The 27288-nt window shown below is 38.6% G+C and overlaps 2 protein-coding genes across 8 annotated transcripts in view; one reads left to right on the top strand and one right to left on the bottom strand.

The window, feature by feature from the left end:
• The window catches only part of fmnl3 (formin-like 3), a 44379-nt gene extending 22196 nt beyond the window's left edge, over nt 1-22183 (top strand). The window contains exons 5-27 of one of the 7 annotated variants that reach the window (XM_084099251.1): nt 3485-3568; nt 3895-4029; nt 5259-5367; nt 5605-5681; nt 6740-6833; nt 7716-7790; nt 7865-7975; nt 8133-8282; nt 9214-9315; nt 10378-10714; nt 11556-11639; nt 11800-11924; nt 12017-12219; nt 12312-12546; nt 12850-12918; nt 13018-13098; nt 13189-13318; nt 14564-14724; nt 14809-14910; nt 15637-15729; nt 16859-16982; nt 18540-18671; nt 20396-22183. In XM_084099251.1, coding sequence (XP_083955377.1) covers nt 3485-3568; nt 3895-4029; nt 5259-5367; nt 5605-5681; nt 6740-6833; nt 7716-7790; nt 7865-7975; nt 8133-8282; nt 9214-9315; nt 10378-10714; nt 11556-11639; nt 11800-11924; nt 12017-12219; nt 12312-12546; nt 12850-12918; nt 13018-13098; nt 13189-13318; nt 14564-14724; nt 14809-14910; nt 15637-15729; nt 16859-16982; nt 18540-18631 — 2773 coding nt within the window. In that variant the 3' untranslated portion in view covers nt 18632-18671; nt 20396-22183. Of the gene's footprint in view, nt 1-3484; nt 3569-3894; nt 4030-5258; nt 5368-5604; nt 5682-6739; nt 6834-7715; nt 7791-7864; nt 7976-8132; nt 8283-9213; nt 9316-10377; nt 10715-11555; nt 11640-11799; nt 11925-12016; nt 12220-12311; nt 12547-12849; nt 12919-13017; nt 13099-13188; nt 13319-14563; nt 14725-14808; nt 14911-15636; nt 15730-16858; nt 18210-18539; nt 18672-19085; nt 19135-20395 lie in introns of those variants that run through there. The other 6 variants (XM_084099252.1, XM_084099253.1, XM_084099255.1 and 3 more) reach the window with 6 other exon arrangements.
• A 656-nt stretch (nt 22184-22839) lies between these two features.
• Nucleotides 22840-27288, bottom strand: part of lrp1ab (low density lipoprotein receptor-related protein 1Ab) — a 118611-nt gene continuing 114162 nt past the window's right edge. The window contains exons 88-89 of the mRNA XM_084099248.1: nt 25796-25940; nt 22840-24482 (exon numbers count right to left, since the gene is read on the bottom strand). Of these exons, the coding sequence (XP_083955374.1) occupies nt 24345-24482; nt 25796-25940 (283 nt within the window). The 3' untranslated portion in view covers nt 22840-24344. The remainder of the gene's footprint in view (nt 24483-25795; nt 25941-27288) is intronic.

A 27288-nucleotide genomic window follows, 5' to 3' on the forward strand; every position in this document is an offset into this window, starting at 1 on the left:
GTCATAAACCGATCGGTCTGTGCAGCGCCGGTTCAAGTCGACCAAGCCTTTTGTCTTAGTTTCCCGCCAGTCAACAGTTGTCATGGACACTCATCTAATCATCACACCTGTTCGTTATCATCTCATTATCACTGTGTATTTAAGTTGTTCTGTTTCATCCTTCAATGGTTGGTTGTTGTTCATGTTTGTGTGTAGACACTGCCTTAAAGGACCATTTTTGTTTATTGAACCCTTTTTGGACTCTCCTTCATCTTGTGACAGAACAACCAACCTAATATGGATTATGCTGCGAAATTTACTGCTGTGGCTCGGATGAGCCACAATTTCTTTACCTTTACTGAACATTTCTTTCGTCTTGCCATCACCAGCAAGACCCTAAAGTAATTTTTCTGGATCGGGGCTAATTATCATCACCCTGTAGACCTCCCAGACACCTCTGGACTAGACTGGAGGGAAGCCATCATCCGGTGTCTGGAGAGCATCTATCCCCGGTCCAGAACACAGCCAGACCCAGAGCCCGTTTCACCACCTTCGACCACGGAGAAATCGGAGTCCCCCACAGACAGAGAGCTACCACCTGCTGCGATGCGTGGGCCAGAGCCCAAGATGAAAAGGAAAGAGCTGAACCCCGCGGTGAGTCTGACCAGGGGTGCGAGCCCACGACACTAAAGGTTGATGGAATGCTGGTGGAAACTGAGGACTGGCTGATGGTCTTCAATGCGGACGTATCAACTCTGTACTTCATCATCGCTGTTTCAAGACAGCACTGAGACCTGTATAAACTGAATTATATGTCAGTCCTTCATCACTGTGTTAAGAAAGCACTACATCGAAATTCACTAAATCAAGAACGATTTCCATCTGCCGCCATCACTGCAGAGATCAGCCAGTCCTACAGCCCCACCTCTGCTAGATGTTTGCAGCCCTTCGCCGTCTCTGGGGATGCCTTGCTGTAACATCGAGCCTCCGGTCATTCAACCACCAGCAGTGCCTGAGCAAGAGGATCCTGCTGCTCTTCCTCCAGCATCTGATCACTTCGCTCCATCTCGGCCCGTCGATCTGACGGCTCCGCTTTGGCTCCTCCCAACTTCAGCTCCAACAGAGACCCTTGGCCTTGCGGCTCCACCGGGTTCCCTAGTTCCACCGGCTCCCTAGTTCTTGCGGGCTTTCAGCTACGCTCCGTTCCTCCACCTCTACTGCTACAGCGGGTTCCTCTTTCCCTTCTGCTTCGCCTCTGTCCCCCGTCACACCGGCTCCGCCTCAGCCCTCGGATACTCTGGCTACGCCTCAGATCAACATCATGGTGGCGGCATCGCCTGGGTCTCCAGTGCCAGCGATGTCGCTCAGTTCCATCGGCTCTTTGTCTGCGCCAGTGGATCCTTCGGCCTTGTCAACGCTGGTCATACCCCAGTTGTCGTCAGCCACTGTTACACCTTGGCTCCTCCCTCCCTCGACTCCGCCGTTGGCTGTCGGCACTGGTTTTAGGCTGCATCGGCCTATCATCGTCATTCTCACGTCACTATTCCTCCATCGCCATCTCTGTCACTATCCCTTCGCCGCCCCCTCGCCCACCTCCTAAACCCTCACCCTCACTGCTCCGTTATCTGTTTGTTATTGTTATGGCACGAGGTTGCACCTTCCGGGAGGGGCGCAATGTCAAGAAATGCTACGTTATCTCTGTCTTTTCATGAACTTTTAGTTTATCTTCAATCACGTGTTTCTTTGTCTTGGTTTCCCGCCAGTCATCAGTTGTCATGGACACTCATCTAATCATCACACCTGTCCATTATCATCTCACTATCACTTTGTATTTAAGTGTCTCCGTTTCACCCTTTAGTGGTCGGTTGTTGTTCATGTTTGCATGTAGACACTGTTACTTTTGCCTTAATCTTCATTGGTTACCTGAGGTTATTGTCATTAAAGGACCCTTTTTGGACTCTCCTCCTCAATCTTGTGACAGCTAACTACTTCTTAAAGTGTAAAAGGCGGTAATTTTAATTACTATACATTGAGTAGCTGTTTAAACTACTGTTTCAAAGTATCTTCCTGAACAATCATACACATGCACATAGAATGTGAGCAAAATCTCAGAAGACACTGGTAAAATATGATTCTGAATTGTTTCCTTTGTCTTCTGTGTGAGCCATAAATAACCAATACACTCCTCTCCTGCATTATTAAGAGCTAGGGGTAATGTGTTTCTCATTAAGAACAAAAGGAAAAGAATAGGCAGGCCATTTTCACTGACTTTTTGGGGCTGGATGAAATGGAACAGAGGACTGTTTATTGCATGTGTCCGATCCCTGGCCTCTTTCCGATGTGCTACTCCTTGCTTTGCCAAGACAATCTGAAATAGCATCTGGCCGGACAGGAAAAGAGTCTAAAGGGGAGCGGGGAGGGGGAGGTGGTAGACAGGAAGCTGATGATCGAGTGAGCCCCCACCACCTTTTCAATCTGAAAAGTCTGTTTCTTGCTCAGTCCCACTTTCTTGTCTGTCTTTCCTGTGCTCTTTTGGGAGTCTTGTAGCTTTTTTTTGATGCATCCATGGCCATTTAACAATAGCGATAGATTTCAACTAATCATTGCTTGGGTTTGAGAGGTAAAATAAGAATGAAAATGAGAGACTGGCAGAAAAAAAAGAGTGCATGTGTGTATATAAATGAATGCTTGCTCAGGGGAGGCAGTCTAAACACTCCCACTGTCAGAGATTTAACCTCCTCTCTCAAGCTATGATCTCCACGTTCCTTTGCTCTGCATGGTGGGAATTCCTTTTGCTTAAAGTTTCCCCCTAGAAATCTGGAGCTAAATGAAGGAAATATAAAACTAGCCTCTATTCTGGACTTTCCATATTAGTCTTGCCAAACCAGTCAACTCTGAGCTTGATTTTAAAGTCAACATGAAACAACATTTGCTACTTCTATAATATGGTGTATTTAATGCTATAGGACATTTAACAATAAAACGGGGCTTGATGTTATCCACCAGTGATGAATCATTAACAATAAATCCATTTTCACTCGTCAGTCTGAGGTTTAAGTTTGATGTCATATTGACAGTCTAGAAAAATAACTTTTATTTCTTAACTCCTTTTTAAAATCTTTGTCTCTGTCTTTCATGTTTTTAGTCTTTGTTAATATGATCTGTTTGTTGAAGTTTGGGGTCTGTAAAAAAGATACACAACAAACATTTCTTATTATTATCAATGTTGAAAATGATTGTGCTGCGCAATATTTTTGTGGAAAGAGTGAGACATTTTTTCAGGGTTGTTTGACGAATAGAAAGTTCAAAAGAACAGCATTTATTTGAAATAGAAATATTTTGTTATATTCGAAATGTCTTTACTGTCACTTTTGATCGATTTTATTAGATCCTTGCAGAATAAAAGTAAATATTTCTTACTGACCCCAAACTTTTGAACGGTAGTGTATATAGAGTGTTTGATTTCAGTAGGATGTTAACATCATCTGTTTCTTTAATGTGGCAGGTGGGTTCGTGAGTTCCTCAATGATGAGAACAGAGGCCTGGACATCCTGGTGGAGTATCTCTCCTTCGCCCAGTGTGCCGTCATGTAAGTGACACACCCTAACCAACCACAGTCAACTTCACAACACGCCAATCCATGCACCATCTTTAGGACATTTAAAAGATCCCAACAAGAAGCCAGGCTTCCGCTGTAGATAAGGACTGTGATGAATTCACTGTTGTTTAATGATTATGAGGGTGCTGAAGGCCCTGTTGTAGGTGCGCTGCATTTTGTTTTGTGCTTTGTTATGCCGTGCTATATTGTGCTTGGATGGTCCTGTGCGGCTCTCTGCAAAACCCTGGACCCGCTCTGTTGCTAACCCTCCCCACCCTTACCCCCGCTCTTTGCGGTTCCCTGTGTATGCGGCTCAGGTTGGATTTTGAAGGGCTGGAGATTGGCGAGGACTTTTCGGTGGACAAGGCTAAGTCCTGGAGCAGGTCCATTGAGGATCTGCACCAGAACGGCTGCAATACGCTGGTGCGCTCTGCGCGGCAATCCGTCCTCCGGTATGTACTGGCCTGCTTGTGCTTGCTAAGCTCTGCCTCGCTTTAAAACGACTGAATGTTCGCATATGTGATAACTTGCATTGGTTTGGTTCAGGCTGCTGGTAATAGTAAATGTAGTTTGGAGACTGTTAAGGTTTTTTTTTTATTTGTTTTTTTATTTTATTTTTTAAGAAATTTGAAGAACTGGCACTTTCCAAGAACAGGGTAAAAAGAGCCTCAAAGTCCAAAAAACAACAAAAAAACCCTATAAAGCCAACCCAAATATTTGAAATGCAAATTTCTAAGGCCTCTAAATTATCAACATGATCAAAACTCAATCTACTTCATGCCTTCTGTCATGTGATTAATAGTTAATACTTTTTTAGAAAGTAAAAAGGCCTTTTAGTATCATTTAAAAAAACGTCCATCTTCAGGTCATGGTATATGTGTGTTTTTGCTGTGAAATATTTACTGATTTCTATAAAGTAAACATACGATTTTCTTTAAATATTGTTAGTAATATTATTGGGAGATATAGAGTGATAACTGATATTTATATGGATCTTGAGTAGTCTGCTATACTGTTTTAAAGATCTTATTGATTTACATTATAATTATCAGAATTTCATCTACGTTTTGGTCATATTAATATCAGCAACTGGCCCTATTTGCATATTTTTGCTCAGTTTGGACCTCTTTTTTTCTCTCCTTAAGAATGAGTTCCAAATTATCCTATATCATTTTGAGCCATAAAGGCCTGATGTATCAAATATGATTTTTTTTTTAATACAACCATTTTAATACAGGATTTTAATACAACCATTTAATGTGTTTTAAACTAGCTACTCATCCTAGGTTAATTTTATGTTGGATAATTACTATAATAAATATAATAGTTTTCACATCAAAAACTTTTAGCCTCTTTTTGCATTGTTTCATGAGTAATTCAACCTTATTTGAGGAAAGTGTCAACTATTGTTCCTGACTTGTCACAGTTAGCTTCCTGTCTCACTTCTCTGGTTATCAGAGTGCTCATGCTATGATAGGAACATCAGTGCTTTGCACGAAACTAGGAGTCGCATGCGTGCATTATTTTGCTCACTGAGCCAAAGCCACACTTCCTGAGGGTAGACAACTCACACAAATGAGAGTATTTCTTTATGTGGCGTGTATGATTGATTTTTTGTGTGTGTGTTCTGTCAAATCAAACACTGCACTTGTGAACTACTAACTTTGTCATTTTATTACAGCTATGGCACAACTGCCAACAGCAAAACCATCAAGAACTCCAGATTAGTCAGTCAAAAGGATGATGTACACGTGTGCATCATGTGCCTCAGAGCTATCATGAACTATCAGGTACAGGATGCACAGACCTGATTGGTCACAAAAACCTCAGGGATGTCTGCTCATTCTGAAACTGCTTCTTAAAGTTGTATGAAACCTTATCAAACACAAGAACTAATCCATATTGTTTTTCATATCATTGTCTGTCCAATTTACAAAGGCAGCACAACATTTTTATTCAATAACCATTGAATTGGGATAAATGTTTTTTATACTCAAACCACATTGCGTTTTCCTTTCTCACCCTAGTATGGCTTCAATCTCGTCATGTCTCACGCGCATGCGGTCAACGAAATCGCTCTGAGTTTGAACAATAAGAACTCAAGGTAAGAATTAAGGTATTGTTTAACATTTTTAAGGGACATTTACACAGAACATGTTTTAAGTAAAAAAAAAACGAGTATTAGGGCAATGAAATGGGAAAAAACTAAGAAAACACGGTCGGAAGAGTGCAGAGACGGCTCTGCGTGACTGGTATTTACGACAGTAACGTTAAATACAAGTACGAAAACTGCATAGTGTGCCTTTAATATGTCTTAATATGTCGGGTTTTCACTGTAAATTATAAGATGACTTGATCTTTTTCACCTCCAAAATCTGTACATTTAGGAGTATTTCACTGTAAAATTACATAAAATGTTTCATTAGATCTATTATACTTTTTCGTTGTATAGAATATGGGATCTTACCGTTAACCAATTAACAGGTTTTTACCATAACATTTTTACAATCTTTTACTTGTAATTTTACAGTCTTAATAACCTGTAATAAAATTATGATAATTTTTTACAGTGTAGGTAACTAACTGAGGAGCCTGTTAAATGCAATACTGTCAGTGGCCTTTAGTTTTCATTAGGCTGTGAAGTTGGAGATTAGAGAAGTGCATTTGTTTGGTAAGAATGATCTCTTTAGAGCGGATTACTGTCAGTCTGACTACTGTAACTGCATTTGTAGTGAAAGCTTAGATCATTTCAGACTGAAGCATGGAAAAACCCCAGCCTTTCTTACATCTTGAACAGCATCATTCCTTGAGCTCAATGAATCAGTGCACTGATCTATCACTCAATCACAGCTGTAAATGTTTTCTTGGATTGTGTCATTCAAAACATCTCTGAAAAAATGACCCCACCTACAATTACTGATACTCAACATCAGACCGACCCCTATGAGAGGCTCAAGATGAAAGTGCGATATCACATTTCTGATTTAGAAAATTGTATAACAATGGACACAAAGCTGCTGTTCTCCCTGAAGGATAGATCTAAGCTGGTGTGGGTGGGTGATGATCTGTCAAGTTGGTAATGTTACCCGTCTTATTGTGCGAATCCTGCTCTGCCACTCTAGGCCAGTTGAATGCTCACTGAAGCTTTTGTTCTGCTTATAGAACAAAGGCGCTGGTCCTGGAGCTGCTGGCTGCTGTATGTTTGGTGCGAGGTGGTCATGAAATCATCCTCTCAGCGTTTGATAACTTCAAAGAGGTAGATCCTGGGATATACACACCTGCATGTGTATTACAATAACCACAGATGCTATATTAAATGTTAAAAAAAGTTGTTTTGTTTTAGTTTGCACATACAAAGCCAATTAGCTGGTAATATTTTTTTTGCTTCCCAATTGCATTTGTGGGAAAACACCACATTTTAAGCCAGTCGTTTCATTAAACCCACATCTTTGATAAAGATCTGTGTTTTGGGGGGAGTGAATTGCCTGCAGACTCAACCGCTCAGTTTTGTTTGCCTAGTCATTTAAATACCGGAAACGGGCCAATTACCGCGTAACTGTCCAACTCTATCCTGAGAAAGTAGGAGAGCTAATCAACACAGCAGTTCCAACAATGCTGTGAGAGAGACTGCAATAATATGCTGCCTGCAGACTGGCAGAACTAGTCTTCAAAGAGTCTGTGGTAGAACTAACTTTGAATTTAGACTAATGAATTAAATGTTCCACATTTAATTCAGCAGGGCATTACTGACCTAAGCAAGAAGCTGATTGAAGTATTTTAAATAGCAAGTAGTATTGTTAATAGCAGCATATTCTGCAAGTTTCCATTTCTCCATGGTGAAACATGAGGCCTAACGTTGCTCATTTGCCCTTTTGATCCCCCTCTTTTTCCATAAAGTCTATAAAGAAGTCTGACTTTTTCCTGGTCTGAATTCTCCATCTCATCTTCTCTGAACCCCATAACCTCATACCCTGCTGTTTTGAGAAATAGAAAACTCAATCATTTTTTCTGTTATGTTTGTTTTTCTGTTTATTTGTGAGGATATTAGAGTTGTAACTATCACACTTCATATTTAACACTTGAAATATCTCATTGTACTCAGCGGTTACTGTGATTGTCTAAATAAAACTATCTGCAGGTTTGTAAGGAGAAGCACCGCTTTGAAAAGCTGATGGAGTATTTCCGTAGTGAAGATGGGAACATTGACTTCATGGTAGGTGCATGAAAGCACTTGGGTATTTTTGTACCTGTTTGTTTGTGCGAGACATGAATGTGTTTGTGTCTCAGGTGGCCTGTATGCAGTTCATCAATATTGTGGTCCATTCGGTGGAGGACATGAACTTCCGTGTACATCTGCAGTATGAGTTCACTAAGCTGGGGCTTGATGACTTCCTGGAGGTATTCAGTCAATCTTCAAAATACTCTAAAATTATTCAGTGTTTAAATGGGCAAGTCATATGTTTAGTGTGTAGATGCCTTTTTTATTTGAAATACTATTAAATAATAATAAACTCTAAAAATTAACCACATTATGAAATCCCCTGTTTCCTCGCAGAAATCCAAGCACACAGAGAGTGATAAGTTGTCAGTGCAGATCCAGGCTTACCTGGATAACGTGTTTGATGTCGGAGGTTTGTTGGAAGACGCTGAAACAAAGAATGTGGCCCTGGAGAAAGTGGATGAGCTGGAAGAGCATTTGTCTCATGTAAGAACCATTAGATACTCCCTTTCCTTCCATTGCTAATTGTTATTATTATTAAACGGTTATTAAATCTATCTATCTGTCTGTCTGTCTGTCTGTCTGTCTGTCTGTCTGTCTGTCTGTCTGTCTGTCTGTCTATCTATCTATCTATCTATCTATCTATCTATCTATCTATCTATCTATCTATCTATCTATCTATCTATCTATCTATCTATCTATCTATCTATCTATCTATCTATCTATCTATCTATCTATCTATCTATCTATCTATCTATCAAAACTGTAGCAGTAAATTTTGTGTTCAGTTGGTCATGTTGTCACTTCTAATATCTTAATGACTTCACCCTTATCAGAGTTCACTGAGTTCAGGGAATTCAGCAATTCCCTATCATTCACCACCACAACATAAAGCATCACACACAGCTTAATCATTCACTTTTGGTGCAGAGGGATCTTAAAATATAATTTATAATCTGACTTGCAGACTGATTGGGCTTAAAAGTGCTTAGTTTAGCACATACTGGGCTGTAAATCTGAGTATGCAGACAGTGTGAAAACAAACCTCAGATTGTTCCTCTGATCTTGACTCAGTAGTGGGTCTTTCTGCTGGACTATGTTATGCTCATGGCAAAGGTCATGAAATGAACAGAGAATCACACAACAATCCCTTTGCTCTCGCTGGGGGTGGAGGACAGAATTCCCCAAATATTCCACTATGTGTGTAATCTCCACTGCTTCAAAAGTGAAAGTGATGCTGCCTCATCTGCTGTGTCATACTGCTGGGAAATTATCTTTATTGATCTGTTAGAGAGTGAGAGACACAGAAGAAAGCTTAAAAGGGTATGGGATAGATGTTCTGTACTGCCTCTCTCTTCTCATGTTTGTTTCACCACCTCTCATGCTGTCATGTTTGCTCCCTTTCTTTTTGTTCTAGGTGACAGAGAAGCTTCTAGATGTTGAAAATGAAACCATGATGAAGGTAGCAGACCTGGAGAAAAAGCTGTTACACAAAGACAAGGAATTGTTAGCCATAAAGGTAGGCCACCATCACTCGCTCTCAATCACTTAAATCACCTTCACTCATGAGCTTGACATGCAAATAGCTCATAGAATTATTTATTTATACATAAAAGTATAACATATAATATGAATAAGTAATAGTAATAGTAATGATGATGACAAATTTAATCAAGAATATGTCATTAGTAAGGACTGATTATTCACCATTTGTAGCTTTTGCATGGTCTGGTTATAGGGTCTAGATATACAAATGTTTAAAAAGATACCATGATTTAATGTAATAAAATACAGTTTTTTTTGGACGTCTACAATGGTACAGCCAAGTTTTTTATATGCTGGTATGCTGGTTAGCATCATAATATAAATATGTTCTTATATCACTCACACTTTGATTTACTTCAATTCATAGTTACTTATGATGTCATGTAAATTCCCTATAAAATCTCTCTCTCTCTCTCTCTCTCTCTCTCTCTCTCTCTCTCTCTATGTGGAGAGATTGAGATTTGGATATCTACTACTAGGCTATTCTTTAAAGTACTGTCAAAGAAAATACCATGGCAAATAATTATGATAATCATTTAGTACAGTGGACCCTTTTCAGTTATTAACATTGTAAAGCATAGTTGAGTATTGTACTGATGGATTCTGACCAACTTAATCTCTTGATATTTTTTACTTTTTTGGAAAGTCATAAAAATGCTGTCATGGATAGTGGATTTTTTCCTTTGCTATGGGGCAATGGAAACGCAAAAATTCTATTTGTTGTAGTTTCAGTTCATCATTACAGAAGTTTACCCAACTATAACAACGTTCGCTTCTGAGAACCCCGAAAATGTTAAAAAGATGTTTATATATCAAAATATAGTATCACATACAGTATCATCCAAACAGGTTTTTATGACTCACTTTGAGTCATAACCAAACAGAATGTGCATGAACAGAACCATATTTAGTACTCAAAACAGGACTGAAAACCATCTATCCACCATAGTATTTTTTTGGGGAAATTACATATGTTGTATGTACCCCAACATTCTTGACTCTTGACTGCTCTTCCTTCCTTCCCATGGTTATCCAGGAGACGTACGAGTCCGCCAGCACACAGGTGCACACACTGCGGCGGATGATCCAGGAGAAGGACGCTGCCTTCCAGAGGCACAACAACATTGAGAAGCGGCTGCTGGAGCTGGAGCAGCAGGGCACCATCCGTTTACGCAAGCAGCCTGATGGGGACATTGCCATCGAGGCTCTGGGTGGTGGAGCAGCAGCTGGAGCTCCTCTGAGAGACCTGAACTCACTTACTGCAAGCATGAGTGGGACTGGAGGTCCGGGTGTCACTTCATTCGCTCCTATTGAAGCTGTTGCTCCAGCCCCGCCGCCACCACCTCCACCTGCCCCACCGCTCCCTTCAGAAGGTACTCAGAGAATAGCCAGGAAAAACAATAGGGTGAATGTGTGTTCTGCATATGAAATTCACTTTATCGTGTGTCACATATATTCATTATGCAATAAGCTATCAAAGATCTTCATGGGGGTGCTCTTGGAGACTCAAAGCAGATTTTATGTGACAAAAGATACTTAAATTTGCAGTATAAACCTTCCATAAGAGGGATAGAGAGGGAGATGCTCACCAAGGCTGCATTTATTTGATCAAAAATATAGTAAAAACAGTCATCTTTATTTGAAATAGCAGCATTTATTTGAAATAGAAATCTTTTGTAATATTCTAAATGTTTTAATTACTTTAATTACTGTCACTTACGATCAATTTAATTCATCCTTGCTGAATAAAAGTAATTAAAAAAAATCTTACTTAATGGTAGTGTATATAAATAAAATAACATAACATGAAAGAAATCATTTGATTTTAGGCAGACAGGGAAAATATTTGATTTGGCACCAGCGCAAGCCCACTGTCAGTGGAAAGCGGGTATGTAGGGATTCCCTTAAAGCTCCAGATTATGGAGACTTTATTAGAGTTATTGTAGAGTAAGATAAACAGAAAAACAAGGCAAAGCTGTGCACGCTGTTTCCTTCTGAGCTACAGACCTTCAAATATACAAGTCATTGCACGCTTAGCAGGAAAAGGAAAAGCTAAGGGTGTTTCCTTTAGCTAAGGAGCGGTTTCTGCTGAGGAAGCAGCTGGACTGGAACTAACTAAATATCCATTAAGCTTCTGACTGTATAGGAACCATTTTCAAGAGTAAAACTGCAAATAAACACATGCTAATTTATACAATCTCTCTTGTTTTATAGTCGAGTGTGTTCCTATTCCTCCTCCACCTCCTCCACCTCTGCCTGGATCATCACCATCAGTCATCCTTAGTGTTGGCTTATCAGGTAATACTTATCTTGGCTCCAATTTGTTGACAAAAAAAGATCAAAGTGAGTGACAAATCACTCATGATCTTGTCATACACAATTATATATATATATATACATATATATTCTAAGTTAGTTAAGGTATAGTATGACCCTTATGTTTCTTCATCTCTCATAGCCATACGCATCAAGAAACCCATAAAAACCAAGTTCCGCCTTCCTGTCTTCAACTGGGCTGCACTGAAACCCAACCAGATAAATGGCACCGTCTTCAACGAGATCGATGATGAGCGTGTGCTTGAGGTAATATTGAGCGTGAATCAGATTTACACATATTTTTAGTGTGTTCCTTGAAACTCTCCACTCATCCTAAGTGCTTTTGTTCTGTCGTGTAGGAGTTAGATCTGGAGAAGTTTGAGGAGCTGTTCAAGACTAAAGCCCAGGGTCCTGTGGTGGATCTGTCATGCTCAAAGAGCAAGGTTTCTCAGAAGGCCATTAATAAAGTGCAGCTACTTGATGCCAATCGCTCGAAGAACTTGGCCATCACTCTGCGCAAGGCCAACAAGACCACAGAGGAGATTTGCAAAGCCATTCAAACGTACGCACATACTCAAGATTTTCGTCATATTGTGTCTTCATCTTCTCAATAATCTCATCTGAGATGAATATGATGCAATGTCCATGTTGCAGGTTTGATCTGAAGGCCCTGCCGGTGGACTTTGTGGAATGCCTGATGCGGTTCCTGCCCACGGATGCTGAGAGCAAACTAATGCGTCAGTACGAGCGGGAGAGGAGACCTCTGGACCAGCTTGCAGAGGAAGACCGCTTCATGCTCTTCTTCAGCAAGATTGAGCGGCTCACTCAGAGAATGAGCATCATCACGTTTGTGGGCAACTTCAGTGATAATGTCAACATGCTGACCCCGGTGAGCAACTATGATGGTCAACAAATGGAAAGCTGGGAATTTTTTTTTAAATCGACATCCTTGTTGTTTGTGGAACAGCATTTGAATTCAGTATTTACATTTTAGGCGTAGGCACAGGCGTAGACTTATCAACCTGTCATTACTCTCTGATTTTAGAGTTGTTAGGCTTGTGGTAAAGTTTGTTTGACCATTTTATTCCTGGACCAACAAAAGATGTTTATCTAGAAACACATTCTTGCCAATATCATGGTCACCTTGATCAAATCATGAATTGACATCTCTTTAACTCTTTGACATTCACAGCAACTCAATGCCATCATCGCGGCATCAGCTTCAGTGAAGTCTTCTCCGAAGTTAAAGAAGATTCTTGAAGTAAATGTCTACTTGTCTTGTTCATTATAAAGGCTCAAGATCATCTGAAATTTGTCTAGAGTTATGCTTAACTGTCTGTCTGTTTTCGTTTCCACACAGATCATTCTGGCTGTGGGCAACTACATGAACAGTAGTAAAAGAGGCTCGGTGTATGGTTTCAAACTTCAGAGTCTGGATCTGGTGAGCTTGGTTGTAGAAGTGGCTTTCTACATGATGGTGTAGTTAAATCACAGTGCTGTTCTCACTCATGCTGTTGTTGTTCTCTCTCAGCTGCTAGATACTAAGTCTACTGACAGGAAGATGACACTGCTCCACTACATTGCTCTGGTCGTCAAAGAGAAATATCCTGAACTGGCCACCTTCTACAATGAACTGCACTTTGTGGATAAAGCTGCTGCAGGTCTGTGTCCTACAGGGTTGGAATTTGAATTGACCATGTCCCTTAGGATGTTGAATTGGTTTTTAAATTAGAAATACAAAAAATGGAATTGTACAGAATGACAATTCAAAGAAAGTTACACAACAGAGGAAATTCATTATTGCTTTGTGTTGTTTGGCTCCATTTAGAAGTGTTTGGGGTAAATTAGAGCATTGAGTCAAATCAATTATTTATTAATTTATTAAATATAGTGAAAAATACACTACCGTTCAAAAGCTTGGGGTCAGTATTTTTTTATGTTTTTGAAAGAAGCCTCTTATGCTCACCAAGCATAAGATCATTCATTTGATCAAAATACAGTAAAACAGTAATATTGTGAAATAAAACTGTTTTCTATTTTAATATATTTTTTAATGTAATTTATTCCTGTGATGGCAATGCTGTATTTTCAGCATCATTACTCCAGTCTTCAGTGTCCCATGATCCTTCAGAAATCATTGGAATATGCTGATTTGGTGCTCACGAAACATTTATCTGCTACTTAATATTTTTGTTGAAACGTGATACACTTTTTTAGGATTCTTTGCTGAATAGAAATATCAAAAGAACAGTATTTATTTGAAATAGGAATCTTTTGTACGTTATAATTGTATTTACATTATTTGATCAATTTATATTGCTTAATAAATGTATTAATTTCTTTTTTTTTTTAAATCTTACCTAAACTTTTGAATTGTAGTGGATGAATAAATTTGTCCAATAAGGTTTAATACATTAAAGTTATTTAATGCATTCAAAAAATACTTTTTATCGAATTTATTAATCTACATTAATGTTAGTTTATAAATATATTATTGTTCGTTGTTACTTTATATTCATTCATAACACAGTAATAATGAATAATTAATGCAACCTGAAATGTTAAAAATGTCATTAGTATATGCAGACATTACCAATAACCTAGATTGATAAATTCTGTAAAATTTCATTGTCAGTTAATGATACCTAAAGCATTAACTAATGTTAAAAAATTAACATTTATTGTGAAGTGACACTTGCATTTCTATAGGTACCATTTTAAACAATGAGTACAAATGCTATGTAATGATTATGGAAATACCTTTAAGTTCTGTGTATGATTATCTTAATGGGTGATCCACACTGAAAAATTAACTGGAAAATCTACTATACAGCAATTATATTAATTTATTTGGATTTATTTCCATTTTAACTGTAACTACATTCATTTCAAATCTTCGGTGACAGTGTCCCTGGAGAACGTGTTGTTGGATGTTAAGGAGCTCGGTAAGGGCATGGATCTGGTCAGGAGAGAGTGCAGTCTGCACGACCACGCCATACTCAAGAGCTTCCACCAGACCAGCGATACACAGCTGGACAAACTACAGAAAGACGCCAAGACTGCTGAGGTGTCCTTTCTGTCTTTTAGAAAACACTTTCTGGCAATTAAACAGTACCAGATTATTTCAATCTCACATTGTATCCACTTACAGGAGGCCTTCAACAATGTGGTGAATTACTTTGGGGAGAGTCCTAAGACCACGCCGCCCTCTGTCTTCTTCCCAGTGTTTGTACGGTTCATCAGAGCCTACAAGGTAATCCATTCAGTTATTCACTCAGCAGTTCTAGGCACAGCACACTAACGGATAATGAATCTTCATATTTTGACAAGGAGAAAACACATTTGTGGTTCTGTATAGTCATCAGGTCAGGAAGAGACTTTTAATTTCTAAGCCTCAGGGGGGAAGGTGAACCCGACCTGTTTTCAAGTCATTGAGGACAGGAAGGAATTGTCCACATGATCTGCTACCTGGCGTGTTTAGTAAACATGATGTGGTGAAGGATCTGACCTGCTAACTGAAAGGTTGTAGGTTGAAACCTTGAATGGACACACACTTTCTATGTGTGTTTATATCCTTTGACCATCCTAGTTTGAGTGTCTTCCCTGTTGAAGTGTCAGCGTCAGAGCGCTGGGGTGGAGTAGCAGACGTTAGTAGAGGGTGAATAACAGGAAGGGGCAGCTGGGCTGAGATTTAAGGGCAGCTGCTCTGTTTAGACTGGGCTTTGCCTTCACCGCCTTTAACCCGGACACACACGCATACACACACCTCTTCCTCACATTGTTCTGCTGGTGGATTTATGAGTCTACATGAGGAACCGCAAAAAGCTCCAAGATCTCTGTGTGTTTGTGTGCGTCCATATTCATATCCCTTCTCAGAGGTTGCTGTGATTGTTTAGATGTGAGGTCGTGGCCTGTGTTTTGTGCAGTGTCAGGGCCCGGATCACACTCACATCTCTGCCGGAACTGTTGTTTTCTGCAGGAGGCTGTGGAGGAAAACGAACTGAAGAAGAAGCAAGAGGAAGCCATGAGAGAAAAACTACTAGCACAGGAGGCCAAACAGCACGACCCCAAGGTGAAATCTGAACCCGTGAAAAATAACTAAAATATCCCTTAAATTGTTTATCATACTAGAATTTAAAAGGTTGGTAATATTTTACAATAGGGTTCCATTTGTTAACATTATTTGAAGTCCCCCTGTAACTCTACACCCTCGCTTCATTTAATATACATGCATTCATGATTATGCAAATTAGCCCCGCCTCCACTCACTCACACCAGCTCAGAGACCCACTCGGTCAACTCGTATACAAGTTGATTTATCAGAATGGTAATGGGTTTTAGGTATCGCTCTCTACAACGTCGGATACAACGGTAATTAATATGATTATCCCTTTGCTTGACTACGTTATCAAACAGCTAATAATGTGTTGCTAATGTTACACAACTATGTTCCCGGTCGCCATCTTAGTCAGACAGCTATCTTCTAACAATCAGCATCCTTAGAAAGGCTTTGAACAACTTAGAACGTCAGCGGAGAAAGGCATTTAGTTAAATTCTTTCATCATTTACTCACCCTCAAGTTGTTCCAAACCTGTATTAATTACTTTTTTTTCTGCTGAACACAAAAAAGATATTTTGAAGAATATGGGTAACCAAACAGTTGATGGGCCCCATTGACTTCCAGAGTATATATATAAAAAAAGAATTCTATAGAAGTCAACGGGGTCCAACTGTTTGGTCACCCATATTCTTCTAAATATCTTTTTTTTGTGTTCAGCAGAAGAGAGAAATTCATTGGAACAACTGAAGGGTCGGTAAATGATGACAGAATTTTTATATTTGGGTGAACTATCCCTTTAAGGACATTTTCAACATTACATTTAAAAATATAATTAAAATCAAAAGTTGTTTCTGTTAATATTATTTAATGGACCTGAGATAACATGAACTAACAGTTGTACAGTTGTATTTTTAACAACTAACGATAACGAAGATTAATAAATACTGTAACAAAGGTATTGCTCATTGTTCGTTAATGCATTAACTATCAGGACCTTATTTTAAAGTGTTATTAATAAGTTATTATGCAATTGGTTAATGGTGCTTCTGGTTTTTGTTACAAAAAAAACAAAACTTAAATTTGCCCCTGATTCTTTTAAATATTTAAAGTGGTGAATATATTTCTTGTTTCCTCAATGCAGGTCCAGGCTCAAAAGAAGAAACTGCAGCAGCAGGATTTGATCGCAGAGCTCCGGCGCAGACAGGCCAAGGACCATCGGCCTGTATATGAGGGCAAAGATGGCACCATTGAAGACATTATCACAGGTGGGCTAGGCAGGACTGCAATACCCATCAGCCAGGGGTCCAGAATCACTGTGGTGGTCCACTGCTCTCCGCATCAGCAATGTACACTCTGTTATGTTAAACAACAGCCCTTACAGCTCGATCAGCACACTTTACAAGTGCACATCAGTTAAAAACAATGGAATTTGAATCAACTCTCAGGGATCTTCAGAGTTAATTATATGGTGTATTATTTAAGCTCTTCTCTTTCTAAAGTATGTAAAGAAATCATAGAGGATGCCTATACGAGATATTGCAGAAACTGTACAGGAAGAGATAACACCCTTAAATTCATTGTTTTTAACAAAAAACAAAAAAATGTATTATCTATTATTAACACAATGTTCTCAGACAAGGCTATTTATATTTATCTAATTATGAACCACAGAATTGGCACTTTTTTTGGCAAACACTTTTGTGAGGTTTTTTGATGCTACAATTCTAAAACAAACAACAACAGAAAAAAACTGCCAAAAATGGATCTTTGTAGGTTGTGGACTTAAGTTAAAATTCTAAAATTGCTACTTTTACATTTCATAAACAATGCTCCAGACTTATGAAGCCATAGATATTATTGATAGAATGAAGAATAGTCACTTTTTCCTCTCCTGTCACTCCAGTCACAAAGAAATCAGGATTTAATATGTAATAATGCTTAACTTTCAAGGAGTTTCAGCATAACTTTAACATGTGTGTGGTTTAATGGTTTATTCCAAAAGTTTACTATGCTTCCTGTGCCTGGGTTAATTATTAATTAACAGACTAGTTTTTCCTTAAAACCCCCGGATTCCTGTATATGAGGTACATAATACTGTTCAAAAGTTTGGGATCTGTAAGATTTTATTCATGTTTTTAAAAGAAGTCTCTGCCAAGGCTTCATTTAATTGATCAAAAATACAGTAAAAACAGTAATTTTGTGAAATATACATTTTTTTCTATATTTTAAAATGTAATTTATTCCTGTGAGGCAAAGCTGAATTTTCAACATCATTACTCCAGTCTTCAGTGTCACTTAATCCTTCTGATTTGCTGCTCAAGAAATATTTCTTATTATTATCAGTGCTGAAAATACTTAATATTTTTATGGAAAGTGTGATATCTTTTTCAGAATTTTTCAGAAACGTTCAAAAGAATAGACTATTTGAAATAGAAATCTTTTTTGCTGTCATTTTTTAATACATTTTATGCATCCTTGCTAAATAAGTACATTTCTTGAAAAAAAAAAACCCTTACTGATCCCTGTGAATGGTAGTGTAGAAGATTTTATGATGTCTTGTGTGCTTGATCATTCAAGACCAAATATACAACCAAACGGCGGCAAGCAAAGAGACATTAATTAATAGACAAACATAATTTTTTGCCTGTCATAAGCTGAAATAAGTTTGCTATGGCTGTTAAATAAGATTGAGAATATATTGCACAAAAAAATCCAGGAAGTTGCAAAGATCAAAACGAATGGTTTCTTTTTTCGGAACACATGGTCCTTCTTAAGCTCATATATAAGGTTCTGTCTCTGACCTCCTTCCCTCCCTCCCTCAGTGCTGAAGAGTGTGCCCTTCACAGCCCGCACGGCCAAACGGGGCTCGCGCTTCTTCTGCGATACCAACCTCTTCGACGAGTCCATCTGCTAGCCCCCCAAACCCCCCCAAAAAACTGCCCCTAATGCCGCAGGTTGTCCCGTTCTCTTACCAGTCGCAAAGTGCATGCATACCCCCACCACTCGCATGACCCACTCTGTCACTATGGTTACCCAGCATCCTCTACTAACCCAAGCACAACAGAATAGTGAGAAACACAAGCTGTAGCTGTTCACAGATCTGAAACAGGGAAAGGCCAAATCTTTCTTAAGGGAATTATGACAAATGAACTGAAAATGCATTAGTATATAATAAAATAAAATGCTGATTTGATGTAATATTAATATATGTTCAGGCTGTTAAAAGAATGTTCTTATCATGGGTCTTTTTATTTGTCATATTGCCGAGAGAGATTTGGCCTGTGTAACAGTCCTTGTTATGTTTCACTTGGTTTGTTATCTGCTAACTCTCATCTTCTCCCCCATGACTGTTTGTTCTACCTTTCCAGCAGAACAGGGGATTAATCTGAGTAAATTTGAGCACAAAATAATTGGAGGGTAAGAAAGGCATCATGGAGCTTTATCTCGCTTTGCTCCTGTCTGCCTTTTTACCGTCAGCTCAATTGCTTTAGCTGTGCTACATTTTGCACAACGCTACAGTGCTGAAGCTTATGTGGCCAAATGTAGTCTTGTACTGAATATTGCTTTTTTTGCATTGCTAATTATATAGTTTATGAAATTTTGTCACTGTGTGAAAGCAATATAAGATATTTAGCCTTAAACTGGCTTATTTGGCTGTTTTTATAGCACAGAACAAAGAACCACATGATGGTGGTGATAGTTTGTAGATGTCTAATATTATTACAAACTGAACTTTGAATGGCACAAAACTCAATATTATTTTGCTAGTATAATTGTTGGTAGCTTTTCCACAGTGTTTTCTTAGATTTTTTGGAAGGATCCTGGAATGAAATCTTTTCCTTGTCATGTCTGTTGCATGTGAAGCTGTTTGTCCGCTGTGCTGTTAAGCTAACATGTTTACGTATGTCCTCTGCTGTATATCGTCACATGCATGCAAATCTGTGTTCTGTTCAGCAAGATCTACAGTACATGTAATGGTCATTTAGTGGTATTTCACTATGTAGAGAAATGTTATAGTATCTTGCTGAACACTGAATCCATCAGTTCAAATGTATTTGTAATGTGCTAAATGGTCTTACTGCAGTGATTATGTCTTTGTTAGTGTTTTACATTGTATGCTTTATACTACAAGCAGTTATTGAGATTAATATTAACTGCGTATTTTAATACTTTAAAGTGTTAGTTCACCTAAAAATGAAAATTCTGTCATCATTTTCTCACCCTCTTGTCGTTCCAAACTCGTAAGACTTTTGTTCATCTTACGGACCAAAACATTTGAACGCTAGTGTACAACAAAGTTAGACGTGACCAATTGCTTTCAGGCTCCAAAACGATTATATTCGATAGCTTTGTATACGTTTTTTGTCCTTTTTGGAGCTTGAAAGCTGCCAGTCACTGCTGCTTTCGTTGTAAGTGAGGACACAAACAGTGTCAACATTATGCTGAATATCTCCTTTCACAGATAAAAACATGAACAACCTGAGGATGGGTAAATGACGGCATCACATTTTTGGGTAAACTGTTTCTTTAAGATCTGGGAACGCAAAAAATTCAACCTTTCCATCAACCTTTTCAAAGACAGCATAATTACTTGCAGCCAACTGAGGTGCTGAGAATGACCCCTGCTACCCTGAGTGTTCCCTGATCTAACTCTAACTCTCTCCCTCCCCACTCACAGATCTCCGAAGCCAGCCCTTCCTGCGAGCTGACGCGGTGATCCGGAATGGGTGGAAGCGACCCTAAAGACCCCTCACTCACTCACCCTCTGCTACTCTCCCCCCGTTTTCTGAAATGGCATCTTCCTGCAATTCACGGTGACTGAGGGAAGTGCAGGACCAAAACAATGTCTTTGGTTTTAAGGGGGTGGGGAAGTTATTTATTTATGAAAATCCTTTTTGGATTCTGCACTGGAGGCTCTTTCAATAAAGCTATTACAGCACAGACATTCAGGGCTGCCACCCTGGCCTCATCATGAACGCTCACGCACGCAAATCCTGAGGAGCGTTGGTAAAAGCTTGTGTTGGCACAGGAATAATGGTTGTTGTGGTAGCAGTATACACAGATAGCAGTAACACTAGCCTGCTGACCTTGAAGAGCCTTCCAACGGGATCTCAGGCCCCTTAACGTGGATTTCCTCTTATTGTGCAATGTAAGCATGACTTTCTGTCTAGTGGGATAGCGCTGAGGTCACTGACTTTCTGGCCAGAGTCCGTTTGTACAGTTCTTTAAACTATGAACAAATTATTTGTTAATCCTATTCCACTACCTGGCGCAGAATAGCCTGTCTCTAGTATTTTAACCCTGACCAGTACTATGGTTACAAAGAAGTGCCTTTCTGTTGAGTCAGTATTATTTCTTATAGCCAATATTGATGTATCTAAGTTTATACTATTGTTAATCGTTATGTTGTAACATTTCTTATGCTTAATGTAAATATAAGATGCAATTATCCAAGAAATGCATTGCAGCGTTAACAAAAGAGCCTGGACAAGTGCTCTGTTTGACTGACTTTGTAAAGCCTTGTATTGATTGTATTGATGCCTCCATCTTCACTCCGTTCTTTAAATCTGTTTAATGCTCATGTACCAGAACAAAGTGTAGCCTACCTTTGTCATGCCGTGAAACTTCTCAGAGAATAGCGCTCTGGTCCATTTTTTACCCCCAGATTTGTTGTATATAAATGAATTTTAATCTGTTTTTAAAAGGATATCAAATGGGAACCACTCCTAGATTGTAAACATGACTATATAATCTTTTGAGTGCGCAATTTGTACGTAATTCGCTTTAAGTTAGTAAATGAAGGACAGTCGTCATGATTTGCAGGAATTAATTCATTAGGTTTAAGCAAAAAATAACGTTTTATAAGATGAATTTGTCATCACTTGTCCTAACAGAGTAATTACTCTATTTGCACTAACACTGATTAGGCCTAGCGATTCGGAAATGGAGCTCTATTTAAGCAATAATGTAGCAACGCGAGGCCGCGAATTATTGTGAAACGGCCTCAAGTGCCTATTGCTTTTATTAGATAGAAGTCTATAAATGTTAAAGATATTAAGGACAGAATTTCATTAAAACGGTGTTGTTTCGCGTCATAGTTGGTGGAACGCTGTTCTGACCAATCATAAGCCAGGACCGGAACTCACCGTTAAAAAAGGAACATATTACTGTACGACACTGCATGTTGACTCAAGCTCGTGAGAAGTGAACAAAAAACAAAACAAAAAAACAACACTAATGTTTTTTTTGTGTGTGGTATTTTCTAGGAGTTGTTTCTTAGACTGAATTTTTTTATTTACCTACTGTTGTACCACAGCATAAACTAAATCAAGCCATTTGGGAGGAAAAGCAAAGCACAAAATGAATGTACCAAAGTTTTAATGTTATTTGGTTGATATGGACCAATGAATGCAGCAGTTAACTGGATATTCTGTTGAAGTGGCAAATAAAAATATTTGAGACTCGACTTATGTTGTCAATAAATGTTTGCACAATATACTGCAGGAGCAATACGGTAAAGAGATCAAGTTTTTGTATTTAATATTTATTTTCCCACTGTATATTGTAGGTTAGATTTTTGTAGCTAAACATCTGGGATCATATTTGACACCAATGACAAATGATCAGTGTGTGTCCCATTTTACCTGTATTCCCCCTTATCATATCTAATACTAGAACAACAGTAAAGTTTAGATTGATTATTTGATTTGTGACATGGGCTTTTAGGTAATACATTTTGTATTACAAGCCCAATATTAGCTTGATTTTTTTTTTTAAATCTTGAGACATGACCCTTACAAAATATATCAATCAACATGCAATTGTTAAGACTTGACAATTGCTTTTCTAAATGGAAAATAAACCACCATGTACTTTAAGGGTTTTTTGTCTATCATCCTGGAGACCTTTGAACTCTAGAGAAAAGCTTTTTGTTTTTAAACTGACCACTTGTACCCATTACCAAGCTACAGCAGAGCACCAATCCAGAAACCACTTATTTTTGTTCTGTACACATTTTTATTTCTCAATATGTGTTATTGTCTGTGATTCATGAAGTTCTCTAGCTGGAAACAAAAGAAACAAACATCACGCTGTCTCTCCAAAAGAAGGGCTGAGCCACCATGCATTTCTACTATAAAAAGCAGTTTAATTATTTTGTATATAAAAAAAACCCATAAAAATAAAATGATCCAACAAAACTACAGAAACGGTTGCAGGGTTGTGACACTAGTCATCTGTGACAGTAAAAGGCCACTAAGGGCCGCGCTAAATGACATTTGATCGTAAACAGAGCAGACACTTTACGTTAAGTCCAGATGCTCGGATGAATACTGTTAACATGTATCTGTTGAGCAGACGCTAGTCTTTTCGTGCTGTTGGATCCATGCATTAGCCTATGGCACACGGGTTACCTCCATTAGAAGCAGTGGAGGCTCGGCCGCAAGCGGGGCTGGCCGAGTCTCTCTACAGGTCAGGCAGATGAGAATGATGGAAGAGTAGCAGCAAGGCAGTGAGTTATTACTGGATCCACACGCACCTCACAGGAATGCACTTACACTGAGCATAAAAAGTCCGTAAGACACAAAACTAGAGAAGTAAAAGTGACACACAGCTCCCACTGAAGTGGTATGGAACAGTTCTGTCAAAAGCACACAGACCGAGAGCAGACGACAATCATCTCCTGGCTGTTTCCGGCGTGCTGGAAGACATGGCGTCAGATGAGGCCTGCTCTCCGTGAATCAGTCTCACCCATCCTTTGGACGTACACACCAAGGCCACTGATACCCTGGAAGAGTTCTGGAATGTTCTTACATTTTCCATCTGTTTGGATTCATTCACTCATTCATTCAATCCATGTTGAGACACATTTTGCATCTTTTCATCCGTAAAAAAAAAAAAAAAAAGCTAAAACAAAGACAGTTATATACTGCTATTCATACAGGTGTCTGCTTGTATTCCTGGGTATATTTGTCAAGACACTTTGTTAATTATATATGTAAATATATATAAAATCAATCTGTGCAAGGAGTATGACAATCATCGTAAGCGTTGTTCTCTGAGATAACAGTATAGAAATAAAAGTGATGCTGACTTGTCGCAACACTCACACAAGCGTATTCGTTCTCAGCCATCTGAAATCACACACGGGCGAAGTCAGCATCAGTATCATTCAGTCGGCCATGCCCCCCTCCCTTATATTTCATTAGCAACACTTTTGCTTTTCCTGAAACAAACATTGATCTCTATACAATTCATACAAAAATAAACAAAAGAAAAAAAAAAGAGAGAAAAAACCATTTCCCATATTGTTGTTGGCATGAGGTGTTGAGCACAGAGGTAGTGGCTAAATGGAGGGGAGGGGTGAGAAATCGGGTAAGCAAACATTTGGAAAAAAGGAAATGAAAAAAAGAAAAGAAAAAATTCTTGTATAGAAAATGCTTTCTTTTGTTGACCAGAAGGATTTCTCGAAGAATAAAATATAATACTGCAATCACATACAAAAGTGTCCTTCATTTTTTTCTTATCTTTTTTCTTTACATTTTGTACAGTGTTCCTGCTCTTGTTGCTTTTCCTCTGACGTGTAAAGGCATAACGGTCTGCGTGAGGGTGGGCGTCCGGCCGGGACTCTACGCCAGCGGGTCTCCCATGTCATCGTCTCCTGCAGACAGCAGCTCCTTCTTCTCGTCTGTGCTGGCCAGAGAGTTACGGCTGTTGTGGGCGCCCATGTAGAGGGTGGCGTACACAGGGTTGGTGAAGTTTGTGGGCTGCGAGAGAGACACTGATATCAAAATTCTGCCTGATGCAGATAAACTGATGGTTATTTTTGTTATGGCCCACAACCGATAAATTACAGACATTACAATTCTATTTAAATTAAAAATGAAAGACCAAAAATAGTGAACTTAGGCATCACAACATTATAATGTCAAGTAGGCCAATGGGTATTCGTTTTGGGATTCGCTAATTATTAAATTGAACAGTGTTATAACATGTAGTTACTTTACAAGTAACTTTTGACTCTCTCTTTTCCAGCACTTTAACCACAGTTGCTCCTTTGCGCTTAAAGACGATTAAAGAAAATAGTCCAACGCCATGGTACAACGAGCACACTCGGGCCCTTAACAGAGCAGCCAGAAAAATGGAGCGCAACACTCGAAGAAAACAAAACTAGAGTTTTTTCGCATTTCATGGAAAGAGAGCACGATTGCGTACAGAGAGGCCTTAAAAACGGCTAGATCTGCTTATTTTTTCAACCCTATTAGAAGAAAATAAACAAAACCCTAGGTATTTATTTGAAACAGTGGCTAAATTAACGAAAAATAAAGCTTCAACCCCAGACGTTTCCAAGCAACACAGCAGTAATGACTTTATGAACTTCTTTACTTACAAGATTGATAATATCAGGGAGAAAATTATAACTATGCAACCATCTACTACAGTATCGCATCAGGCAGTGCGTTGTAGTCTCCTTGAGGAAAAATTTGATTCATTCATTCATTGCTATAGGAGAGGAAGAATTGTCTAAACTCGTTAAATCATCTAAATCGACAACGTATGTTAGACCCTATACCGACTAAGCTGCTGAAAGAGATGCTTCCAGAGGTCACAGATCCTCTTCTTAATATCATTAATTCATCTTTGTCATTAGGATACGTACCAAAAACTTTTAAGCTTGCTATGATTAGACCGCTTGTTAAAAAAACCCAACTTGATCCTACAGAATTAGTCAATTACAGGCTGATCTCGAATCTACCTTTTCTGTCAAAGATACTAGAAAAGGTTATACTAGAAAATCATATCAGTTATGTGCAGTTGATTTTGTGTGTGCATATATATGTGTATGTATGCACACACAAAATCAACTGCACATAACCGATATGATTCGGACACACTAATAATTAAAAACAATTATAATAGATAAAATTTAAATATTAAAGAATATTTTATATATATATAATATAATATAATATAATATAATATAATATAATATACACAATTATAATGAATACAAATATTATAAAAAATCAAAATGACAAAAAAAAGAGTGCTTAAGAACATAAAATATCATTAGTGTCACCTTATCTGGATCCAAGGTGAAGTCGGAGTCCAGCAGCTCCCCTGCATCATCATCGGGCTCTCCTTCATAAATCTTGTATGCTGGGTTCCCGATCTCAACGTTCATGGCTCCGTTGGTCATCCTCTGGTGCTGGAATCCCTTAGCTCTGCAGACACAAACACCAGTGAGCAGTTACATCTTTGTCCATGTCCCTTCGCAACACAAGCCGAGCTAAGGCACGGGAATTTACACTCGCGCATACACAAAGTAGCCTATCATCAAGCAACTCACAAACACAAAGACACAGCTACATCCACCAGGGTCTCTCCTGCCGTATAAAAACATGTGCAAGGAGCAATGCCACTTTGTGGAACCATCCATGTGCTTTCAGGAGGAGACTGCCAGCCAGAGTGAGCAACTCTGCAGGGTCTTAGAGAAAGCTGGATGTCCACAAGACATGGTCCACTACGATCAATGAGGAGGCCAAACACTTCAAGCACAGCGACACTGCTCTCACAGACAGATATAAACCGACACACGTCTACAAGATGGCACAAGGAGGAGAGAGTGGGACAGGACGCAGACCAGTGCTGCATCTTGCACCAACCAGTTGATCTATTTTAGGATTCGGTCAATAGATCCATGTGTTGAAACTGGTGAAAACCACAGGAATAGCACAGTAACAGCACAGGATCAGGCAGGAGAAGCAGGGAGAAAGAGAGGTAGAGTATAATGATGGGGGAGGAAGAGCGGAAAGGATGGACTAGGATGGGACCCTGCTGTTATAGAGTCAGAGTTACCGCGAACATCTGGAGCTGGGCTTGCCCCGCCTCACAGACCTGAGAGACAGAAAGTTGCAGTTTAACTACAGAGAGAGAGATGAAGTGAGAGATCTGGAAATTGAGTTTAGTGTTAAAATAAAGAGGAATGTGGAGAAATGAATGCTCTAAAGCAAGGGTCTTCAAAAGGGGGGTACTAATTAAAGTTATTTAAGTTTTGTGAAAAATGAAAATGCATATTATTAAAAACTAACATGGAATTACAATTATTAAATGATTGTTTTTGTATATAATTACTATTTTTAGTTTTGTAAACATATTGTCTTCATCCAAATTAATATTAAAATAAAGCATAATATTTATTATATGAAATAATTACATAAAAATATTTTCTTCAACCAAAATAATAAAGTATAATTAATAAATATTATAATTTTTATATTAAATACATTTTATTACATAAAAATATGATAATATAAATCCAAGTTAAGATAAAGCACAAGCGAAGTCTTTAATTTTCCCTCCTAGATGAAAACATAAGTAAAATTAAAACAACGTATATGTATTTAAATGTACATAAATAATGATTATTTTAATGTCTTTGTAAAACATGACTCTCTATTTAAGGCCCTTGGACTGAAAAAGGTTAAAGACCCCTGCTCAGAAAAAAAGTCTAATCAATAAACAAAATAAGTTTGGCTAGAGAATAACTGAGCCCTGGAGTGTCCCCAAGTA

Source organism: Abramis brama (assembly GCF_963993115.1).
Source record: "Abramis brama genome assembly, chromosome: 22".
Taxonomy (NCBI): Eukaryota; Metazoa; Chordata; class Actinopteri; order Cypriniformes; family Leuciscidae; genus Abramis; species Abramis brama.